The following is a 25,729-nucleotide window of genomic DNA, read 5'->3' as shown; positions in this document are numbered from 1 at the left end:
GTCGGCCGGGGCCTCTCTGTGCGGAGTTTGCATGTTCTCCCCGTGTCTGCGTGGGTTTCCTCCGGGTACTCCGGTTTCCTCCCACAGTCCAAAGACATGCAGGTTAGGCTGATTGGAGAGTCTAAATTGCCCATAGGTATGAGTGTGTGAGTGAATGGTGTGTGTGCCCTGCGATGGACTGGCGACCTGTCCAGGGTGTATTCCTGCCTTTCGCCCAATGTATGCTGGGATAGGCTCCAGCCCCCCTGCGACCCTGTTCAGGATAAGCGGGTTAAGATAATGGATGGATGGATGGATGATTGATACCAACCCAATGGCGGGCCAGCTGAATTTGTTTTAAAATATTTCATAGCAATGTGTCCACAATTCATAACCATGAACACTTCATGGTAACTTTGCACTTATGGTAGAAAATCCACACTTCCTATATCACACAAAGCATAGCAAACCAACAGACCTTCGAGCACGAGGTTCCTTGTAAGCCGTTAGCAATTACAGCAAATAATTCAAAAGATAACTAGTAAAGTTCCTACCATCATTCCAAGATACTGACATTTGTTTTAGACACAAACGCCAAAGCCTTCAAAATATCATGTGCTCATTTACAATACACCAAGGCACCGCAAGAACACGCTGACCCTCTTTCTGTCTGTGGCTTTATCTCTCACCTCAGCAGATAATGGAGTACATAATCATGAGGTGCCATTGATACACCAGTCACAGAATACAGTAAGACACCACATGCCCAAATAAAGACACATCCACCACAGGGAAATTACGTTTCAATATATGCTACACTGATATTAAATGTGCAAAATGTTCATCAGAGCAGAAATGACACATTCACTGACTACCATCTCATATTTGTAAAGACACATTATTTTAAATACACAAACAAAAGCCAAAGCTCTTGAGAATCAGAAACAATCAGTCATCAGTGTAACTATTGATGAACAACAGAATATAAATGGATTAAACAAAACGCTCTTAATTTAGCTTCCGAACAAAGTGTTTTCAAGGTCATGACCAACCCTCCAAACGAAGGTAAGATGAAGAGCAGACGCAGGGCTGTGTCTGCGTTATTACGGTTCAGGCAGGCGTAGGACGGAGAGGTCCAGGCGTGGGCTGCTGACGTTAGGGGAAAGACAGACCTCCCGGAGCCCGGAGCCCGGAGCCCGGAGCCCGGAGCCCGGGGCCGTGACAGGGCGCGACGCGCCAGCGCGGCTCTTTAGCCTGGCAGTGATGCGCTTCCTGTCAGCTGGGCGTGCGGCGTAGCCTGGAGACCAGCCCGGGAGAGGAGTCTGCATCAGTTCCAACCAGGGACTCCACTGCAGCACCTCAAAATATAAATCACTGCCCGGACGCCACAATGCGTTTACGTCCATATGTTATTTAAACCAATTATTAATTCACTTATGATACCAAATAACTTCTGCAAGTTCACTCTTTCACTACTTGACCTTCATATAGCACACATAAAACGCTCTGTGTTAAATCAACTCAGAGTGCATATGGTCCTACTCTGGTCCTACTCTGGTCCTACTCTGGTCCTACTCTGGTCCCTATTGAACTCATATGTACTCTGTTGAGAGTTGAATTAACACTGGACATTTTACTGTGTACAGTATACCCACACCATATTCATTTACTGCATGTTTCCCACTTTATTGAAATGGAGAAACATTCCTTAAGGGTCATTACCATGCTATGCAGCCATCCCCAGGTATATACACAATTATGCTAAAACAGCACCATTATAACATTCATACTATAGTCTTCATCATTATTATATTATATCCATTATAAGATTAACTATGTTATATAACAGAACACAATGGACAGAATTTTTTTGCACTTAAAAGCATTGAAAAAGCAGAGGGTGTTCAAGTTTGCCTTCATAGAAAGATTCTGTCACATGTAACCAACCATGTAACCAAAGAAAATCGTGGTCCTTGGTCATGGAATGAGCTGCAGCCCAAGCTCAAACATGATTCATTTTATTTCATTAAACAATTTTAAAATAAGATAATAATGGATGTTCTCACGGTTAGCTGCAATTGTTTTAAGTAACACTGATGTGTTAATTTCACCGCCATGTGTTTTGTTCTGTCATACTGTGTGTATTGTAATGCAATATACCTACATACTTATGGATAGTACTGTATTGTAATGGTCTCGTGATTGTGATTGTGTTATGCTGCTATTTGACCCAGTCTTGGCTAGGTCTCATTTGTAAAAAAGATTTTGTGAAATAAAGGTTATATATTGCCATTGATATACATTTGCATGGTAGGGTCCATGTCTTCTGCTGAAGCCCATATAAACGGGTTGCATGACATTTTTTTTATTATAAGTAAATAACAGTGTGTGACCTGGCTCAAATATGTAATTGTTTTGGATTCTAATATTTTTCTGCACTTGACTGATCTTGCCTGGTGCAATTGAGCCAGCCAACCAGAAGGCAGGTTTTGCACCTGTATTTCATAGGTTCCAATACACCAGACAAGATCAGTAAGGCATAGAATATAGTATTTGAATCAAAAACAATTATATATTTGACCCAAGTCTGATGTGTTCCAAGGTCACATCTTATGCTGGTGCGCTACATGTCTGGAAGCCAATAACATAGATACACACACACACACACACACACACACACACACACACACACACACACACACACACACACACACATCGCTTTCTTTCATGAAGCCAAACTGGCAATCCCACACACTCATACTGAATAACCTGAGCCGTTTTTTCAAACTGAAATCATGGTAGACTAATATGCTCTCTATAAAAACAAAATGGACACACATAAGCAAGCAAGCCGCTAAAATGCGAGGATCAAATGGACAGTGGCAAGGGGAAGATCTTAAAACTGTAATGTCGAACTTGTAGCAGATGTCTTCCTTCACAGCAATCCAGAAAGGTATAAAATAGTCTTTTTTCAGTTACTCAAGCAATAAAAACACGTCTTTGATATTCACAGCACATTTAAGTACCAGTACCAACTGAACAGGCAATAACTGGCATTGGCTCCTTTCTGTGAAGGCAAACTTGAACACCCACTCCTTTTTAATGCATTTAAGAGCAAAAATGTCCACTGTGTTCTGTTCTATAACATAGTGTCCTAGAATTCAGATTTCTATTACAATAGTTAATCTTATAATGGATATAATGGTTAATAATGACAAGCATTATAGTAGGAATGTTATAATAGTGCTGCAGGGCACCTTAAGGCATCGTGAGTCAGGTGGCTGTGGTTATGTAATCTCAGAGAAGGCTGTTACAGAGGGAAGGGCTCATAAGGACCGCGGTCTCAGCTCAAATACAGGCTCTCTCTCCACAACAACCAGCCTCATTTCATCAACTCAATCCTGCACTCAAACTCCCCCATCCCTCCTCACCGGAGTGTAAAGGGGTACTAACCACGTGGTGCACATTCACTTCAGCACCATCAGTCACAGATCAAACCCTTTACGTTTTATACATGACAAATCCTATACAGCACACCTTGAAGTGAGAAGAACAGATATCAGGACACAAGTCCACAGGCCTGGATTAATTCAAACAGCAATTAAACAAATGGCCTGGATGTGAAAGGATCCCTGGGCAGAGAGACGTTCCGTTCTCTCTCCAGCACTCCTCACCTTCAGGGTATTTCAGTCCTTATCCTGATCCCAATTACACAACAATCCTCCGCTAATGCCACCGCAGCCTTAAGCCCCCAGCGTCCCCCGCGCACCGCGGCTCCCTGGCCCGTCCAGAGGAAGCTGTGGGCTGTGATTCACGCTGGAGAAGCCCAGGGCCTTCCAGGAAAGCTGGAGCTGACCCGTTTCAGTGAAGGCCCTGAAGCGGCCCGGGGCCTCAGACTCCAGCAGTAACAGGCTGCTGTTAACGGCAGCCAGAAGAGGAGAGATAGGTCCACAGTTCACACCACGCTGAAACTGCAGGGCTGAAATGAATTTATTTATTATGCGCATTTATTACGCCGTTTAGCACCATTCCAGGACAAAATAAGGTTAGGTTGGATGCACTAAATGCACACTGCATTGTAATGGCTTGTAACATCACTTGTGGTGTGTTGAGCATTAACAGAATAATTTATTTCGATTTGTTTTCAAATGTTTACTGAGCAATTTCTTTTTCCAGAAAACTATTTGGAAAAGATTTACTTTACATTTCTCAGAGAAAAGAGATGAGGGCCTTGACAGGTCCCTGAGCTGAGTTTGGTAATATGAGTGGGCTTCTTAGCATCAGGGCACTCCCCTGCCCCCACCCCTCCACAAATCTCTTCTACACTGCTTGGGTGGGGGCCAAACCGTTTCCATATCAATCTGGCTGAAGACAAAGATCTTTGTACAAATTGTACAAATGTCAAAGCATTTTAGTCTTGTAATAAGACTTATGATCTTTTCTATAAGATAGATCTTTTCTTAAAGCTAATGTTTGTTTGACAAGTGAAATTGTCTTATTCCATTGACAGATATTGAAATTGTCTTTCCTCATTGGCATATGGGGAAAAATATAGATGAATAGACACATTTTTTTTATTTTGCTTGTCCGATTGAAGTCTAATTAGAGACTGCACAGAAACATTTGGGCCAAAATGTCACTTCTCAGGCAAACATTAACTTAAAACAAGCTAATATTTTGTACTTGAGAGAAAAAAATAAGATCTTAAGACTTATGCGATTAAAAAACGCTTGTTAAGATGGTTATTTTCAGTGCAATGACTCAGTCAAATGTTCCTCTCCTCCAGGTTTTTGGCTTTTTGCTCACTCACTTTGCGGGCCTCCTCGGTGGTCAGACCAGGCCCAGGACTCTGAGGCCCTACAGCCTGAAACAGGCCGAGACCTGCTTCACAGGACCAGGTACACTGCTGTGAGGAGGTCAGAGTTCAGTCCACTCTGCCACCACCTCTGCAGGCCATACAGGAGACCCAATAGCTTCAGCACAAGCCAAACAGTAAGCTGAAGTTTTTGTCAATGATGAGAAAATGGACATTTACCATTGAGAATTTTTTTGACAAGTTCGGATGAAGATTATTTGTACAAAACATTGACATCCTCCAAAATATCCATCCATCCATCCATCCATTATCTGAACCCGCTTATCCTGAACAGGGTCGCAGGGGGGCTGGAGCCTATCCCAGCATACATTGGGCGAAAGGCAGGAATACACCCTGGACAGGTCGCCAGTCTATCTCAGGGCACACACACCATTCACTCACACACTCATACCTACGGGCAATTTAGACTCTCCAATCAGCCTAACGTGCATGTCTTTGGACTGTGGGAGGAAACCCACGCAGACACGGGGAGAACATGCAAACTCCGCACAGAGAGGCCCCGGCCAACGAGGATTCGAACCCAGGACCTCCTTGCTGTGAGGCGGCAGTGCTACCCACTGCACCATCCGTGCCGCCACCTCCAAAATATCACAAGTAACAAATTAACATGGTGACTCACGATGACATGTATGTATGTAGTCTAACAAGGTGTAGTTGGTGTGGCTTACCATGCTGAACAAACAAACCAAATCAATTCTGTCCTTGCATGTCACTTGCACATATGCAGTGTATATGTTGACGGGTACAAGGAATGCAACCGTATATTAGCCTTGGCACATGAGTAGGAGCAACTGGAATAACTAGCAGACTCTGGATTGATCAAGAATCTTTTTCCAGCACAGTCACACAGAGAAAGGATACTTAAATGATGCACTTAATAGTGATCAATAGCTAGCTTGTCGCAGCAGCAGTGTGAGTTTCCATTGATGTTTTGTTTAGCTGACAGAGTTAGTCACTCCCCAGCGACCACCACGCAGAGTGAAACGTTTTTCTGCGCGCATTCCTAAAGACACAACATAGATGGAAAAATATAATCAACGTAACAACGGCTTGCTAAACAAAGTCATGGTGTCCTTGAAAGCAATGCTGTTGAACATCACTCTCAGCACTTTCTTTCCACTGCACAGAGCCGTGGATTGCGGCGTTTCTTCATCCCTGTTCTCTGTAAGGGAAGGAGCGAAACAGTCCCAACGCTGCAAGTCCACCAGAAAATAAACGGCCTTTTTCTACATCGATGAGCACACACACACATGCACACACTGTTAACTGCCCCATAACTAAAATGTATGAGTTATACAAGAATTATGACTTTGCCAGAAGTCAGAAGCACTTTGTACATTGAAGCTTAAAAAGATAAAAAAGATGCTAAAAAGATGAATTAAAACCACAATCCAAATGACCTGTAAATTTGGGTGTGGGGAGAGGGCCACTGTGAAAGTGCAGAGACAAATGCTGCATGGACAGAGAGACACACTAAAAAACCACAGATGGCTTCCTACCCAGTAAAGGCTCAGGGTGTCACTGATTCTACAAACTTTAGGAGGGGGATCACATGCCATCCCGTGATTCAATGTTTTAAACCTTGAGGGAAAAGCACAAGCCTCTGAATGCGCTCTTATTTCTTACAACTATTTAAAAAACAATGGGATGATCTGTTCCTAAAGCACACTCACCTTAGCTGACACTTTTCCCTGAACCAAGAGTTTAAAAGCTTAAACATTTCTCAGTAGTGAGAGTGCAGGCTTTCTGAATTTTGTAATCCACAATGAGACATGGAGTAAGGAGGCACGTGCATACACACTTAAAGCCATCAAAACTTTTAGTTTAAAAACTACTACAACTAAAATAAAACTTTAATACACCCAGGCAAAAGAGAGTGGTGCCTATAGTGACACGTTTCCTCTCCGAGGCGTCCGCATTTCTCAGTCTAATTTATTTAACAAACATGGTGGCCCCAGGGCCGCAGCCATCTTCAGCGATAACCGCCATAAAACTGGTCCTTCTGGGTCAGTCTGTGTGTCTGACCCACGGTCGAGTGATAACCGCCATAAAACTGGTCATTCTGGGTCAGTCTGTGTGTCTGACCAACGGTCGAGCGATAACCGGCATAAAACTGGTCCTTCTGGGTCAGTCGCCAGAGATTCAGTGCTGAAAGAGCATTTGCCATGGCAGGTCATTATTTCTTATTTCTTTGGTACATCTAAAACACTTGGCATGCTTTAATACAAAATACATAAACAATTGCTTGTGCCATTTTGTGTTTATCAGTCTAGTGCCAAACGAGTCAATAAAATGCCAGCGGAGCCCGTCAGTAAGACTACAAGGAGATTTAATGGTGCAATATCCAAAGGAGACATATTATTGCTATTGAATAATCTTTTCCCTCTGTTCTAGGGAGACTTGTCCAGTCAATTAAACAAGTGCGGATCAAACATGGTTGCAAAACAAAGCGGATTTGACTACAAAGCGGATTGGACTACAAAGAGGATTTGACTACTGGGGGACGAAGTCCCACACTAGCTTTGACAAAGCTGTTCGAAAGCACTTCTCACATTCTCAGGGCTGTATAACAGAGCTTTGGATAGAGCCTGCTTCTGAACACTCCACCATGCAGAGCAATGTTGCAGTGCAGGCAGCTGGCTGGTAACTAGTGATTGAACACAGATGCCATCTACCCAATGTCTGGTCAGGATCAACATTAAGAGTCCGCTACAGCGCGTCTGTGGGAAGTATAAAGTTAAAATGTACCAAACGAGCCCCGCCTTAAAGCAGTGGCTATCCGTCATTCCAGTTGTGGATGTTTTGTATTTTTAGGGGGTTAAAAAAACACAAATATCAATTCGGAACTCCAACCCTGTGCTGCCCTTACAGTCAGAATGTTTAATCTCTTTTTGATTAAATGTTTAATCTAATGTTCATCTCTTTGCATTTCCTAGCAATCCTAAATTTCATGTGAAAAAACACTTCCCCCTACCAATTATGCAGCATCTTAATTTCACTCCTAAATAAAACCCCTTCATGGACAGTGAATCATTACACCAGCAGGTCAGAGAAATGTGTCTTTAATGCTAAGGGTGGGGAGAGAGTTGGGGTATTGTTCATTCTGGGGCGATGCTACTTAGCCACATCTTCAATAAAGTGCTTTCGCCAAACAGTGAGACAAAGTGCTTCTTGTACCGCAGCCAGTAAAACCCCTAGTAACTGAAACTGTGCCCGTCTCCAATGCAAGCTTAAAGAGAATTTGCAGCCCACTGTCTGCATCTACTAGAACGGCAGTGTTGGTCCAGGTCCTCACACAGGATAGGATGGTGAGGGCAGCATGCAGCCTAATGGCGAAAGGTGCTTGACTGGGACCCGGAAGGTTGGTGGTTCAAACCCTGGTGTAGCCATAAGATCCAAGCAGCTGTTGGGCCCTTGAGTAAGGCCCTTGACTCTGCATTGCTCAAGGGGGGGGATTGACCGCAGCTTAGTCTAATCAACTGTAAGTTGCTTTGGATAAAAACATTATCTTAAATAACTGAAATATGTAATGGTAGCTCATTTTAAAATTAAAACGAAAGCCAGCACATCGTGCAGCTGTCCAGGACCAGGGTTGCCGACCCCTGTCCTCCTGTAGGACTACATTTCCATACAGGCTCCGGGTTATAAGGAGCAGGATTTTATATAGACAACACCTTCCTTGGGCCTCTTTTCCCTTCCTTTGTTCATTTGTTCAGGTTTTTCAGCCTCTACGCCAAGAGAGATAAAGTATTGTGTGTGTGACAGAGGAAAATTAAAAACCAACATACCCATTCACAGACAGAGCAGCAATACACAGTACAGGAAAAACAGCCTTGAGGCCACCTGGGTACAATGCACTGATGTACATGGATCAGCTCTGAATTCAACACATTTCAAGTTACAGAGTAATGCCCTTATTTGTAATTATTTTTGGAACATAAACCCTTTGAAGAGTAGGTTATTTTTAGAATGTTTTCAGCATTCTGAATCAGTGTTCCAGAACACTAGAATTCATTTCATTCTAATGCTGATTTCAATCACCCATAGTGATTGTGACATCAGCATTAGAATGTTCAGTTAAGAGCATTCTAAATCACATATTTGTGACCTCACAACTTAAAGGGTCAACAGCTAAGCTGTGCAAATACAGAGAAAGTAACACAGGGGGAATTACGGATTAGTAAAAACACCTTTCGCATTACAAAACTGCCATTTGTATCGCCTCACTAAAGAATCAGTCAATATTATTGACAAAATGGACCATTACAGATTATGTGTAGCGCAAGTGATTCATTGTGAATCCTGTATTAAAGGTCAGTTGTAGTAAGCATTGACTACTCAAGACCGCTATGCCCATTAAAAATGCAATAAAACACAACTGAAATGGTTGTTTAAGACAGTAAGTTAATTGTATCTGAAATAACGGTGGCATAAGGATATGCCATCATATCAGCAGATTCCTGTCCATAGACCTAAATATTTGCTTCAAATGAAATATTTAGATTCTACTTTAAGAACTAATTAAGAATTGTTTGGCATGTTAGGGGGGCAAACATAATAGGACAATTGGCTGCTCAACTGTCTTATTGGCAGCTGTGTGTTGTTATTAGTTCATGCACAAGAAAGCTAAGGTTGATTCTAGTATTTCTATTTGGAGTCGTTTTCTCTCAACATGAAGATCAAAAAAGTGTCATTGCCAGTAAAATAGGGCATCATGAAGCACAAATAAATACATAAATAAATTTACAAAATAAATCAGAGACATAGTTGTTTGTTAAGCTCACAGGTAGCTTACAGAACTAACTGAAAGCCTGAGGGTGGAAGCCACAGTGGTGTATGGCAAAATAATACTTTAAATTGTGGAGCAAAACCCTTTTTCAATCATCTAGTTGACCAAGACCACTCTCCATGATGTAGGCATAGATGCTTCAATAACTACCATAAAGGGAGACACCCCTCTACTATAATGAACTACCATTCGGTATCTCTCCTTCCTTTTCTATCTGAATCACTTGAACAAGCTGCCTCTAACAAATTATCTTCTTTCTTTTCCCAGGATCACCTGTTGGACCTCCACCAGACTGGCTTCAGACCTGGCCACTCAACAGAGACCGCACTCCTCTCCGTCAGTGAATCTCCCTCTCCTCGGTCCTGATCCTTCTAGAGCTCTCTGCAGCCTTTGACACGGTCAACCACTCCATCCTCCTATCCTCCCTGGCAGCTACAGAGATCAGTGGTACATCCCTAGACTGGATTAAATCCTATCTCTCTTACCAGTCCTCCCAGGTGACCTGGGCTGGTAAATTATCAACCCCTCCTCCCCTTAGTACAGGAGTTCCCCAGGACTCAGTCCTCGGGCCCTCCTCTTCTCCATCTACACCAGATCCCTTGGCCCCGTTATCTCTGCTCATGGCATGTCATACCACTATTATGCTGATGACAGCTAACTCTTGCTTGCCTTTCCCTCATCTGACACACAGGTCTCTACCCATATCTCCGCCTGCATGAGAGATATCCAGAGCTGGATGACAACCACCATCTAAAGCGCAACCCAGGTAAGACGGAGCTAATCTTCATCCCTGCTCTAACCTCCCTTCTCAGATTTTTCCATTTCACTAGGGGATACCACAGTGACCTCATCCCCCAGTGCAAGGAACCTCAGACTGGTGATGGACAACAGCCTGTCTCACCGGGACTACTGCAACTCTGCTGGCCGTCCGTCTGGCATCCACCATGAGACCCTTTGACCACTTTCAAGCGCAGACTGAAAACTCATCTCTTCAGGCAGCACCTTCCCTCCCTACCTCACTGCTAGAATTGGCAATGTAAGCTACGTGTATGCTACAGGGAATAATTGCACTTGTGTATAATTATTTTGGTATTTTGGGTATTCTAGATGCCAACCGTGGTATGCTACTTGGAAAGTTGATGTACTCTTCAAGGGTTCAAGTTTTATCTATGTGATCACTCTAAGACTTGGAGTTACTTTCCTCTCGGGTCTCCAACGCATTTCCCCCTCATTATGATTTATACTGTATTGTACGTCGCTCTGGATAAGAGTATCTGCTAAATGACTGTAATGTAACCTGTACCAAATTAACAGAGAAAGGAAACTGTCAAGAAAGGAAGGAAATTATCACGTTCCAAAGCATACATCTCATCTGTGAAATACGGCAGATGTAGTGTTTTGGCCTGGACATGTATGACCTGGCTCACTTGTCTGCGCAAATCAAGTGACTGCAGCAGCAGGATGAATCCTGAAGTGAACAGAAACATATTATCAGCTCAGATCCAACCAAACGCCTCAAAAATGCATTGGATAGCACTTCACCTTACGACAGGACAACAGGCCCAAACACACTGCTAAAGCAACAAAGGCATTTTTCAGGGCCAAAAAGTGTGATGTTCTTGGCTGGCCAGGACAATCACCTGACTTGTATCCAATTGAACAAGTGTTTCACTCGCTGAAAACAAGACTGGAGGCAGAATGCCCCGGAAAGAAACAGGAAGTGAAGATGGCTGCCATAGAATGGATTTGCAACCAAGTACTAAACATGATGACTTTTTGCAAATTGTGTTAATTTCTCCAATTAGTATTGGTGTCCCTAAAATGGGGCGCCAATACTTTCCTTTTACAACTCACCGACCACCAGGCCCACAATGCTATAGAAGTATTTGCTTAAATCTGGTACACAGCTATGTACTTCATTATTACCTGCCTTGTACTGCCAGTGCATAATAAGAAAAGTCTCAGACCTACATGCAATTCATCAGGAAGATAATTTTCACCATAGGTAAATATACCGGCAACTGCACTTGCTTGACTTGGAGAAGAAAGGGCATAACCCCTGAACCACATGTCATTCACACTGATAACAAATGTGGAGGCAAGCAAACCAGGCTAACAACCAAGAGCCCCCAGCGAAGACACCAGGCTGCATCCTCTACAAAACAGCAAAACCGAGGATAAACAGGGGCTGCATGCAGGCTGGCCACCACTGCATGGAAATTATCCATCATTAGCCATCTGAGACTGGGGGTCCACAGTATCAGGGGGCAGACTGCAGCCGAGTGGCCAAGTGTGACTGGGACCAGGAAGGTTGGTGGTTAAAGGTTGGTGGTGTAGCCACGGTGAAATTTGCATCCCCTGCTCAGTCTGATCAACTGTAAATTGCTTTAGATAGTTGTAAATTATTCTTATATCAGGACTTTTCCCTGCAAGTGACAGGGTGGGCATACTTTGTTTCCTTCAAACAGCATGCGCGGTGTCCCAGGCAAACGGGTTTCAGTGTGAGAAACTAACTCTGGGCCTGCTGTACAGTGCACTTTGATAGTGGCAAAATGGGATATTTTTGGCATTTCCAAACTTGGGTGAAAATATGAACTAAATATTTATTAATGTTTTACTAGTTGATCAATTATTGTAATCCCTGCATCTCTGACATTATGACAGATGAGAAGACAACAAGCACTAGATTTTAAAATTATTATTATTGAAACTACACCGGAATGATAACTTCACACCCTTGCACTTGGAAGGGATTTGTCAACCTCAGCATAGGAGAGAGCATTTTATTGGTGCTTATTCCAACATGAACTTTCAGTCCATATACAACCATCTGGCCCTGCTGCGTTCACTTTGTTCATGTAGGAGCCTTCTGCTGCCAAACCAGAACACTGCTTTGTGAAGGGAGAAGCAGCTTCTGAGAGTGTCACCAATAAAGGAGAAAGCCACCGACTTTCTAACAACTGGCAAGAGTGGGGCAAGTCCTTAGTAACAGCTTTTCAAAGTTACAACAGCAAAGCAGTGCGTAAGAGAGAAGGACGGAGATGGGGCAGGGAAGAGAGACAGCTACACACTGATGAGGCATGCAGGCCTCTCTTGTTGCCTCCCCTAGCCTCCGAGCGCAGCAAACACAGTGGATTAATTCATTAGCTCACTAAACCTTTTGCCCTCCTCTGGAATAAATTATCCAATGGGTCTTAGTTTCTGCTCTGTCCACCCCACCTCCCCCATACCATATTGCTTCGTTAAAAAGGAAGCCATGTTTAGGTTTGCCCCCTCTGTGCAGCAAACATCTCTAGAAGCGTTTTGAAAAGCACAGATCTTTCCAAAGTACAAAAAGCAAGGCTATAGGGCTTGTGGGCTAGACTGTATCAACAACTCCCGTTTACTTACCATTATCCTGTGCATTTTGGCCGAAGACACATTCTAACTCTATGGAAAAGAATAAACTAGTTAGCCGAGGCAAAATTATTTTTGTGTGTGGGAAAAAATCTACACGGTTCACAGACGCAGGTCCGTACAGTCACCGAATCCTATCCCAGCAAAGTTGACAAGACGAATGCGAGGCCTTGCGTTTGTGCCCACAGACAGCAGGCCAGATGGTGGAGTGCCCTTGACACAGTCTCTCAGGCTTTAGGCGTCTCGCGTTTCTCCATTTCAGCAAGAGAGACCTGTAGCTACAGGACACCAGGTCCAGCCAAAACAGCCATCTACACAGCCACCTGTCAAAGCGCAGGTCACAACCTACACTGCGCACACAGATAAGAGGACACAGCCAGATACGTTTTTAACATTGCACCAATTCACACTCCTTCCATGCATCTAGGTGAATGAAAACAAGAGTTTTTGAGTAACAGTGTCCTGACATGTAGATGTAATATATAGTGTTTGCTAATGGTAGATGCCCATAGCTTAAGGTATCATTCTGCTTTCTACAACAAGTGACAAACAGACAGTTGGAACACTGTTGCCAAGGAAACATAAGTACACAACAACCAACAACATCTAAAACATCTTAAAGCAACCAAGAGCAGTAAACACAATTTAAATATGCAAAACCATATGAATCACAATTAGGAAGACGAGCCAATCCCCCTCCCCAACCACGAAGCAATGACCATAATGAAAGTGAAGCATTAAAACCAGCCAAAGAGCGTAAAACAACTCCGTATGAGGGGTTCTTTCTGTAGAGCAGGGACACAGATAGCCCATGTAGACTTTTCTGATGTCACATGTTTCAAAAGGCCAGCCCTACTCTTCTTTGGCATGGTTTCTCTGTAGTCCTTGCTGGTGAGGCACTTGAAACTCTAACCCAATGACATCTTTATAGTCTGCTTAACGTTTTTAAAATAGAGTGTCTCTAATCCAGCAGAAACTTAACTTGCAAGTGAAGACTACTAAAGGACAACATACAGTACTGTCCCTACAAACACAGGGACGCCGTTTCTATGGCCCTCCAATCATAAGGCAGAGATATTACTATAATATAATACCGAAGCCCCGTGCATATATATATTACCTTGTCCATAAAAACATGTAGGCCTACTGAACAAGGCTTTAATGCCCTCTCCATACAGGCATCTTGAACAAATCTCTGATCTGAAATATTTATACTTTTTTTTTAACTTTTTTTTTTACAAACTACAATAGGAAAACGTTGTGTGACAAAGATATTATGTCATATGAAGCTGCTTCATCCAATTACTGTACAATGGTAATATGGCGAGGTGGAGACATTCCAAGACATACTGTATCAGTGCAATTACCCAGCAAATCCGCACAGTAATTAAATCAATGTTATTTACGGAGAGGAGAAAGACACAGAACAGCTTTTCCCTGCATAGTGCGTGCAGAGCGGTGCCGTACATGCAAACGCACACTGCACACGCTACAGTGTAATTAGCATGCTTCTGGGCCTACCTCATCTTCCATATGGTATTACCACAACAAAAGCTGCAAACATTCCACTGTTGGGCCATACAGTGGAACTCATATAGAAAATAATCAGCTGTAACTTTACCCGTATATGTGCCTGACAGATCTCTGATTAGCAGGACGGCCGTACACGTACAGGCATGGTTAGTGTTGGCTTCTCAAAAACATTCCCAGCCTCAGGAAGCCTGACAACAGTGTATCCAAATTTGTTGAATATGTCAATATAGACTGAAACTCTTCTCAGCTGCCCGACACTCAGCAAAAATGCACGTCCCGCAAGTGATGCAAGCATTTCTGCACATGTAAATGCAACAATCAACACTCAAAAAAAACACCAACAAAAAAAAAGAAGAAATTGACTCAGCCAATGGGCTGAAAGATGGATGACATCACAGTTTGAATGCATGCCGTTCAGTGATCGCCCACAGTGCATCTGGCGGGGAGGCCTCCCACAATGCCGAGGGGCATCAGTGAGTGGTAGGTGGTGGAAGGCAAGCAAATGCAGAAGCAGACAAATTGGTACCATATCCTAACTGAGACACAATTTCAAAAATGCTCAGCAAAAACAAAGCAAAGAGATCGGGGAGGAGGAGACCATTTCTAGTTCTTCCCTAACGAATTCTGCTTGGCATCGCTCTGGAAAACATGAAAAAAAAAATCACATCACAACAAATGATTAGGCCAAGCCACTCCTCTAGCCATACCAGAATATCCTAACTTATTGCAATAGTGTAAAAACACACTTATGAATTTTCTCATTTTATAGATAAGCAAACACAACATTGCTTATGTTCTCAGAAGGGCTCTTCTGGTCAGAATCGTATGCTATGAAAATAATACAAACACTTCTACCTTGTACATACCTGCTGTATGGATGTTATTAAACAATGAAAAGTATGAATTCAAAACACTCATACAGGTCATGTTTGCCTTTGGGTTCAGTATAATAATGATCACTGCATCACCTTTTGAATAGAGAATACAGTAGGTCTGAAATCAAAAACGTATTATTACATACAACATCAGAAGCATTAACTGCACAAATAATTTGCTTTCACCTCAGTATAATGTGAAAAATCCAATACTTTGACACTGCACTAATTTTTTGTCACTCACTTTTGCAATACATGGAATGCAACCATGCTATTGTTGAATGATAAACAACATGACTGCAAAGACACACGCTCAAAACAAGTGTGCGCACGCACACACACAAACACACAGTACATCTACCGTCATCATTTCCTGTGAAATGCAACGGACACAGTACAAATGAAACAAAAACAAAACTTATCTCTCAGTCTGTAAATGACTACATTTGCCATTCAGACAAAGCTTGATACAATACAAGTTATGGAAAAAACTACTTTTTATGATGAAAATGCAATCAGAGCTGAAACCAGAGGTACCATTTCCCTCTTTTTAGAAAAGGTCACACACTTTACCACATAAGCTGGGATGATATTATTTTAATAACTTAGTTATGTATGGATGCAGGTTAGAGGCTAACCAGAGTGGGTCTAGAAGGAGAGACTCGAGTCACACGGGTCATGTCCCGTAGCTTCCCATCCATGGGCAATTGAAATTTTTCACCACCGATTATAATGCTCTATTTATAGATTTCCATTAATCCTGCAGATACTAATGCATTTTAACATATGCAGGACAGGGGGTGGGCATGCAGATTATTTCACATGAGAAATCATGAGAACACTGCTACTGATGTAAATTCTATTAGGCCCAATGTATTAATACATGTATGGGGGACCTTGACCGAGTTGGAATGTGCATGCATATGCTTTAGGGCAAAGTAGTTATGGATTTCTAAAGATGTTTTGTTGTCCTGCTCCCATATTGATGGTGCTTACAAATGTTCCAATGATAACGGGGCACAAATGACTATAAAGCACATTATAAACTAAGGCAAGAACCAGGAACAGGGCTGAAAAAGTGACGATGATAGGACCATTTATTTCTCTCTTTTTCTCCATGAAAAATGAACAATTAAACAAGAAAATCTTTTTTTGTTCATTTTGTTTGCTGGACAGGGTCTTCATTTCTGTTAAAAATATAGCCGCAAATAAGACTTTCAATTTGTACAAGCTGGTATAGACCAACATGCCTACAGTAAATACTACAATCCAGTCATATACAGCCTTAAAACAGCTTATAGCTTAATCCATAACTTGAGAGAATGTGATCTGATATAAACTAGCTAAAGCATAATAACTTTAATGCCCAACCTGCCTGGCATTCTTTCAAAGCTTAGGGTTTTTTTTTTTTTATCCAGTCAATACTGAATGTTCCTTGCGGGTGACTATACAGATTATGGGAATGTATAATGCAAATTAATAGACCATGAGAGATTAAATTACTTTTGTGTTTGAAATATTCACTATAGCCAAAAAAAGAAAGTTTTGACTAAATAAAAAGTGTTTCTACATGACTGTCTTTGTGTGCAAGAGACTAGATATGAAAATGCAGTTTAAAACCTAATTTCCTTAGTCAGCTATTCACACCCGTTTCCTTCACACACATTAAAAGCTCCCATTCACTCCACAAGCAACATACTCCACTTTGACATGACGTGTATAGTGTCCAATTCAAGGCTTGTGCCACTTCAGCCAGCGTTTCACCTGAAACGCAATTCCGAGGCACACTGTCTCAAAACAAATGAAATGAAATTTGCAATTAAATCTCAGCACTGCAGAAGCATGCATTTCATACTGGCTGCGAAAGCTCAGCAGAAAGCATTTCTTATGATAAAGTACGAGGGTCTGAGAATTCATTTTTAATTTTAATTTTATTAATTTCATAGGACTGACCCATATCCATTTCTCGATTAAGGGCTTGAAGATGAATACGAGTGGAATTGTGGGCTGTTTTTGCCAGATGGTTTAATGCTGAACGCATACGCAGTAGTACCCGCAGTGTGGGCTACTTGGACGGACGAGAAAAATATATACAGTAGTACGTAACGTGCGTGACACCAAAATCTGCAGACATATCACTACTTGTGATAAAGGCGTGCCAAGTGAACTTTTGATTAAATAGTCATGTTGAATTATGATGGTGAGTCCCTCCTTAAAACACTACCCTTCTGCCCATACAATTCTCTGATGTGAACTAACGCGACAGTGAATAATTTGATAATAGTTTGCTTTTTTCTCTCCGTCAGACTTGTGCACAGCGTTATTCCTAATTGATGCACATGTAGGCTGAACTGATGAAAGTTTCAAGGTAGCACAGACATTGGAGTAGATGCTAAACTTACGTACACAGGCGCACACACGTACAGAGTCCTCTCTCGGAGGAGGTACAGCGTTAGTCCTCACCTTGTAACTTGAGGGCTTAATGGGTAATCCCGGGGCAGAGGTTCCTTGCTGCTGAGACTGCTGTGCCGTATTGGTCTGTTGGGGCGAGTGAGAATCCTCGGACTCTTTTCCACTGTGATAGACCACCCTATCCGAGATATGAATGCTGGAGGCACAGCCCATGCTTCAACGCCACTTTTGCCAATTTATTTTTTTCTCAAGTGCTCGTTTCTGCCCAGCTATTCCGTTTTGCCTTGTCTATGGCTACAGTACATGGATATCTTCTTATTCCTTTTCTTTTTAACCTTAACGTAAAACGCTCTCCCCCGTTTCCCTCACTGAGACCATGAATAATATATCTTCCTTCCCCCCCACCCCCCAACCAGGAAATAGATTTCCTTTCTGCCCTTTTACATGAAGTAAATTATCTATAATTTTCACAAAAGCGCGTATCTCCGACAAATACATTAATTCCGAAATGCTTCGTAAACGAATATTCAATTCCATACGCGCTTTATTCTTCCTCTCGCTCTCTTCTTACTCCTCGTACCAAATCATAACTCTTTTAAAAAAACTTTTTCAACCCTATTCGAAAATAAATCAGTCCTCTTCGATTCAGGCAAATGTCTTATCCATCATCTGTCCGAGCCTGTTGCTATTCTCTTCTTCCCCATCCAAAATAAATTCAATCCGCTTTTCCTGGATGTTTTCTTCTCTCTTAATGATCTTGGTACCCACTTGAATTTAAGACGTGGGGCACAAACCTGTTCTTACAACAGTTTGGTCTACTTCAGTGCCATTCATCATCAACAGGCTAAATGATTCACAAAGCATAGTATTCCACTTGGCCGCCGCTGTGATTTGAAGACTCCCTCCCATACAACAAAATGCGTTTTAGTCCAACCAAACATTCCATTTAACTGCCCGAAAATACCAATTAGAAAAATTGGGATCCTTTTTGCAAGACTTCCATTCAGGCACCCAGTATTAGTTTTGATACAAAACGTGACATTTGAAAAGCATTTCATAAAATGGGCAACAGAATATCAAAGGCCCACGATTTTCTTTTTCCTTTTTAATGTAAAGGCTGTCACATTATCTGTGGTGCCACCTCTGTATAATTCACTCGTATAAAAGCATATTGTTCTGCGTCCTTAAGTTTCAGGTCGTAAAAAGGAAGGCTTTTGATTGTAATTTATAAACGTCAAGGCAAAAAAAATAGCCACATAATGCTGTTTTCTTTTAGTCTTTCTCTGCCTTTCCAGCGTTTGCCCTTCCAATTCTTCAGCACTGCTTGACAGCGGCAGATCCAATAAAAGCACCCGCAAGGATTGACCTCCAGCCTTTACTGACGTCAATGCAAATGAGCCCCACTGAGCTAATCAGCAACGGCTTGCCTACAGCTGGGTGGAACCCACAGTCAGTGGGAACTTTGAAAATATACTGCAAGATCTCAAGCTGTTCTGCGGATAAGGTGTATTTGAATGGCACGCAAACCCAAGCCTGCGCACATATAGCCTATAAGTACATGTAAAAACGGATACAGCGCTTTTTGGTTTAAAATCGCATTTAATTCTCAGTGTACTTTTGTTTAAACTTTATTTTTAGCGTTTCAAGAAAATGTAAAATAACAGATTTTCTTGGATGTTCAGCAGAGAATCTGGAAATTCCCCAAAATGTGTTTTGCGTCATGTTACCTCTTCTTCCAAAATAGGAACCTAAGCCTATCAATAGATGCAGGCTTGGTCAAGAAGTTCAGTTGGTGTTCAGGCCAAACATCAGAATGGCGAAGCAATGTGATTGAATTTCTTTGATCATGGAATGATTGTTGGTGGCAGATGAGGTGGTTTGAGTATCTCAGAAACTGCTTGTCTCCTGGGATTTTCACGCATAACAGTCTCTGGTGTTAACAGAGAATGGTGAAGAAGAAAAAAACATGCAATGAGCGGCAGTTCTGTGGATGAAATATCCATGTTATGAGAGAGGTCAGTGGGGAATGGCCGACAGGTTTATGCTGACATGACTATTTGAGTCTGACTTATACATGCTGTGGCAGGACCTGAAACGATCAGTTAATGCTCAAAAACCTACCAATTAATTTAAAGCAGTTCTGCAAAAACGAGTAGACTAAAATTCCTCTACAGCGATGTGAAAGACGGACATCAAATTCTAGGAAGTTTTGCTAAAGGTGGGGCAGCTAATTATTACTTTTTCACAGGGGTGATTTGGGTGTTTGATAATTTTTTTCATGAAATAATTGTCATTTAAATGTGTTTTGTGTTTACTCAGGTTCCATTTTATATTCTGTTTACATTACATTCTACAAGATTATAAACCATTCAGTGAAAAATATGCAATAATAGACAGAATCAGGAAGGGGGCAAATACTTTTTTACGGCATTGTATTTACATATGTATAAATAAATAAATGGATAAAATATAAACAAACATTTTTTTTCTGTCTACTCCCCCTTGTGGTCTTTATTGAAACACAAAATAACAGCAGGCTTTGTGCATTTGATACTTCAAATGAAATTGTAAATGTAAGCACTTCAAACATGCACATGTTTAGCCCACTGCATCCAACGTGTTATTATATCTGCACATATTATGACTGCTCTAATGACTACTTACATAGATGCTGACAAAAAATGTCCAACATGCATTCAAAAATGTGTAAAAACACATCCATGCTCATACATTTTCATGTTCCAAGTTAATAAAAAAACATAGTCTGGAGGCCTTCAGCTGAAAATACGCAGCTGTCACGTGTTATAACCACAAAAATAATTACGTAATTTCTCCATTGGTGGGGGAGTTCTTCATTGTAAACACAATGATAGTCTCTTCTGAGTAACCATGGCTGCAAGACAGAATCCATAATATACTCAGAGTGATGCTAGGCAGCTACATGTTCTGGCATTAAGTTTAGTAACAGCGCAGTATGTGTTTATTATCGCCATTCACAAGCAGTCACACACTTGGAACTCTACGCTTGGTGTTGTAAGATGTTAGAAAAATCATTGCATTTGTCAGATAATTTGACTGCAATGCGTGACTAATAACTAAATAACAATAATAAAAATGATTTCATAATCAAAACAAATAATATCCAAAAGTTTACTAATTCTTTTTTTTAGTGGCATTCAAGTTTTTCAAACAGGCTTCAGTCAATAATGCATTTTGGTGCTTTCCTGTTGCTCTCTGTCCATCAACACACCCATTTATAGCATTATGCACATTTGAGAGATGTCATCATCAACCAATCAGGGCATACATTCTCACCACGTGGCCTACCACTCCCAATGCAATGCTTCTACACAGTGAAAGTAGATTGGGGTGTCACTGAATAGCTGAGATGTGACTAGCTTTTACGTTATTATTGTGATTCTTGCTAGTTTTGGCAGCCTATAGCCTAGTGGCTAAGGTATATGACTGGGACCTGGAAGGTTGGTGGTTCAAGCCCTGGTGTAGCCACGGTAAGATCTGCAATGATTATATATCATAACATTATATTATAAATGATTAATTATTTATTACTGTAGAATTGACAAATTTAAGAATACAATAAAAAAGAATATAATACAATAGGAATACAGTGCATAGGGAGGTTATCAACATTGCACATTTGCAAAAAAGATTATGCGCAGTGAGGATGCAATGCTTTGATGCTGGACTCTGGGCCTGGTGGTAATATGTTTACATCTTCAGCAAGTGAAATGCCTGTTCAATTGGATTCAGGATGAGTGATTGACTTGGCTCGTCAGGAACATGCCACCTTTTGGCCCTGAAAAAAGCTTTAGCAGCATGATTACGGTTATTGTACTGCTGCCCTTCTCCTCTGTCCAATAATACTTTCCAGAATTCAATCTAACTTTTTATGTACTTTTTTTTAACAAACTGTAAAATGTCTGTTCTGTTCTTGCGGCTTAGAGGCCATGCTGGACTCATGGTCGTCTTGGACACATCTGTGCCTCAATGTTTCTGAATTGATTGATTCATTCACTTTTTTGGTCCTCATGATGAGAAACCACAGCAGCAGACTTGAAATAAACTCTAGACCTTTTGTTAGCTTTCTTATTACATTAATGTCATTTGGCTGACACTTTTATCCAAAGTGATTTAAAGTAGGGGACAATCCCCCCTTGAGCAATGTGGGGTTACGGGCCTTGCTCAATGGCCCAACAGCTGTGCAGATCTTATTATGGCAACACTGGGACTTGAACCACCAACCTTGAGGGTGCCCGTCATGCACCTTAGCCACTACACTACAATACCACCCCTCAGGCATGAGCTGTAAATCTGTAATTAACCCGTATGAATATACTGTAAATAGCCTAAAATTAAAGCTGACAGTGTGCACTTTAATTTCATATTCATTGCACATTCATTTATTCACAACTTTTGCACTTCCTGTACACAAGCATGATTTAAGCAATTGCTAAAGCATTGCACTGTAGTGTGTTCTTTTCCTACATACATTAGGCTACTTCCCAGCATATAAATTTGTATAATTCTTCCCAAAACAACACAGATGTTACTTACATCCACGAGTCAGCTAGAAGTGAGTCTGTGATTATAGGAGCCATTTTATAAAGACTTCAAATCATGAACGCAATGCCGAGAAAAAGATCACGCAACAGCGATGCAGTTCAGATATTTCCTTCACCACGTGCTTTGTTTATCTTTGGAAAAGACAAACATTTGGAAAGATGATAAGGCAGAGAATTTGGTGGACCTGACTCAACCTCCGTCTAAAACTGCAGTGTTATACAACACCATGAAAAAGGAATTTGTACAAACTAGATGGCAAAGATCAATGTTTAACCATTTTTCCCATTGTGAAAATCAGTTCTACTGTTCCAGAGTGGACCCACTGCACTGGGCCTGCAGGGATACTGCAGGTGAAATACACCTTCAGAGTGATACTAAATGGATTTATCCAGACAAAACAGCAGTTTGCTTCCAAATGCTTGATGCATAGGTACATTAAATTGTACCAATATAAATATGTTCCTTTTTTTTCTTGGAAAATATACTCATTTGTACCCAAAGAGAACAATACTGTACCTCCAGGGTACATTTGGGAAATGTTATCCTTGAAGAACAAAAATGTACCTCCCCTGTCACTTTCTGAGAGAGTAACGCCAGTACATCCAGTGTGAAAAGACGAGAGCCAATGGGAATGTGTGATTTTATTATAAATAGATTTTCACACTGAAAGACACTGGCTAAAGGCTGTTTTGATGCAGAAAACAACAGACACTAGTACACAGAACACACCAGTGATGTTCTTTTGTGGTGTAATGTAAGAAAACATCCAGCAGATGGGCATGCAACACAAGAAAAAATAAGTGAGTCACACTTTTGTGGAGTTACAATTGACAAATTTGGTGTTTGGCAGACACTTTCAGATATTTACAAAAGGAGTTTCCGTGTACTATATATTATTACCAGCTTGACCAGCTCAATTTTCAAGCTGGTCAAGCTGGCATTTTACAGCAGGGCATATCCTGATTCTGATCCTGAAGAAAAAGACCCAATAAGGCAGCTGAGAAATGGAAAATAAATACATATCACCACTCGCTATTTATAATGGCTATGTGCAGTGAGCCTCATGCTGTTTTCAGCTCGATTCATCAGAGGAAGCAAGACTCCTCTATCCAATACACTACAGCAATGCAGTCACTGACAGTCACACATCATCTCCCCATGCAGTTCACTTGAGTAGGTATAGAGATAGGAAATGAGGGAGAATTCTTGCCAGGTTAATCTCTTCTTGATTTACTATGGACAAAAGAGCTACACTGTTCGCCCAATGACCAGGGTGTGTAGGTGTTTTATAAGTTGATGAGCTCCCCTTTGCAGATTCATTACTGTGCAGTAGAGTATCTACCCTATAGGCCTGGTGGATTAAGGCCTACTATGTATGAAGATTACTTGGGCCCTAAATGCACACATTCATCTTGATAGATTGTGTGATAAGGAGTGATATATTTTTTTCAGATTTGTCTATGACCTGGTGGGATATTTTTATTTATTTTATTTTTCCAAGATTTCCAGCCAATTCGATGCACATAATAAAATAAGTACTTAAACATGACAAGAAACAATGAATAAGTATGATCTCTGCCATTACAAGCTGCAAATCTCCCAATATTGAATATTGAGTTTATTGGCAGTCATGTAGCCAACTGAACTGGACAAAGATAACCAAGTCACAGTGAAAAGGTTTATCACAGTGGCAATGCGATAGATAGACGGCTAATTGTTTCACAACGGAGTCCAAATCTAACCACGGGGTTGAAACCTAAGTACAAAATACAAGAAGGAAGTTGTGTGTGGTGGCAGGAAGTCATCCTGTCAGCTCCACGTCCTCTCCTACGTTTACAGCAGGACAATGTCTGCTACCTCAGCAGTCCCCTGAGACACACTCAGATGAAGGTTATACAAGTACTCTCAATGTACTGTGTTTTATATGGAACTATAAATTACTATTAAAACAAAAACCACAACCACAACAAAAATTATCCTTGTTTACACAGCAATATGAATTCAGTGGACACTGAAATTAATTCTGAAAACTGTAAGATGAAAGCCAAAAGTTAGCTATTGCTGTGTTATATTAATATGTTGTAGTATTTTTAGTTGGTGCTCTTGGTTGAGATTAATCTATAATTAATCATCTGTATAGATGCACGGAAAACAATGAATAATCCAGCGCCAAAATTTAAGTTTTCATATAAGAGGCATGTCTAAATGAGAAAAAGTAAAATATGTGCCATGCAATTTTTAACCCATTGAACCTTGATCCCATACCTTGCCAAGGAACTGACTGTACTATCACAAGCCCTTTCATCATGATAATGAACAGACAGACCATCCCTATAACCAAGGACAACTGCCTGGGACCGGCACTAACCCACATGTCAAGGAAATACTGCACTCAAAAGAAAAGAGTGCATATAACATAATCACACATTTAAAAAGGCTAGCATGGGAAAGCATGTTAAAGAGGCTGACATTCACACTTATGAATGACACACATTAAGATGGTCCAAGGACTACATGTTAAAATACCATTGTATATAATATATCATTACAGAAAAATGAATGTGTCCACATTAGTATGGTAGAGGAATGGACTACCCAGGGTCCAATCTTGCTGAAACGATTGATTCAAATTTGTAATTTCCAGGCCCATATCAATAATATCACCAGAGTGGCCTTCTTCCACCTGAGGAACATTTCCAAATTAAGGTAGATGGTGCATGCAATTATTTCCTCACAGTTTAATTATTGTAATGTTTTACTGTCTGGTTGCTAACTCAGCTCTGTAATGCCTACAACCGAATGCAGCTGCCAGGGTTCTTACTAGAACTAAGAAATGAGAGCATATCAGGCCTTCATTGGCCTATTGAGAATTGATTACAAGATCTGTTGAGCTACTGATTCCTTACTCTCCTCCAAGATGCTGGCTATTTAAAAATTCCAAGTTTATCTAAAATTATGATGGAAGGAAGAGGCTTCTCTTATAGAGCTCCCCAGACATATTCAGGCTTCAGACACACTCTATATTTAAATGTAAGATCAAAACTAATCTCTAGTGAATCCTATAGCTAAACCATATATAGTTCTGGAGATGGTTGGTAGGTGCAATAGTGCATATTTAAAAATCCACATGTGAGCAGTGGCACTGAGCATTCATCGATGGTGCCAGTGGGGATGGCCCCAACCTTAGTCACCAGGGAGGTTTGTGTGGTACTGCCATTTTGGGCATGGTTGCCAGGTCAGGCTACTAGTTCTATGCATGAGCACATTTTACTCTGTCCTGATACA

The 25,729-nt window shown here is 41.2% G+C and overlaps 1 protein-coding gene across 6 annotated transcripts in view; it reads right to left on the bottom strand.

The window, feature by feature from the left end:
• The window catches only part of LOC133131638 (high affinity cAMP-specific and IBMX-insensitive 3',5'-cyclic phosphodiesterase 8A-like), a 59,031-nt gene that overhangs the window by 28,973 nt on the left and 4,329 nt on the right, over positions 1-25,729 (bottom strand). Inside the window, exons 1-2 of one of the 6 annotated variants that reach the window (XM_061247017.1) lie at positions 17,912-18,048; positions 15,172-15,212 (exon numbers count right to left, since the gene is read on the bottom strand). The exons of 1 other annotated variant lie outside the window; for it this stretch is intronic. In XM_061247017.1, the coding sequence (XP_061103001.1) occupies positions 15,172-15,174 (3 nt within the window). In that variant the 5' untranslated portion in view covers positions 15,175-15,212; positions 17,912-18,048. Of the gene's footprint in view, positions 1-13,034; positions 13,990-15,171; positions 15,213-15,439; positions 15,525-17,147; positions 17,165-17,911; positions 18,266-25,729 lie in introns of those variants that run through there. 4 more of the 6 variants (XM_061247015.1, XM_061247011.1, XM_061247012.1 and 1 more) reach the window with 4 other exon arrangements.

Source organism: Conger conger, chromosome 6, assembly GCF_963514075.1.
Source record: "Conger conger chromosome 6, fConCon1.1, whole genome shotgun sequence".
NCBI lineage: Eukaryota > Metazoa > Chordata > Actinopteri > Anguilliformes > Congridae > Conger > Conger conger.
This window is presented reverse-complemented; position numbering and strand designations above follow the sequence as displayed.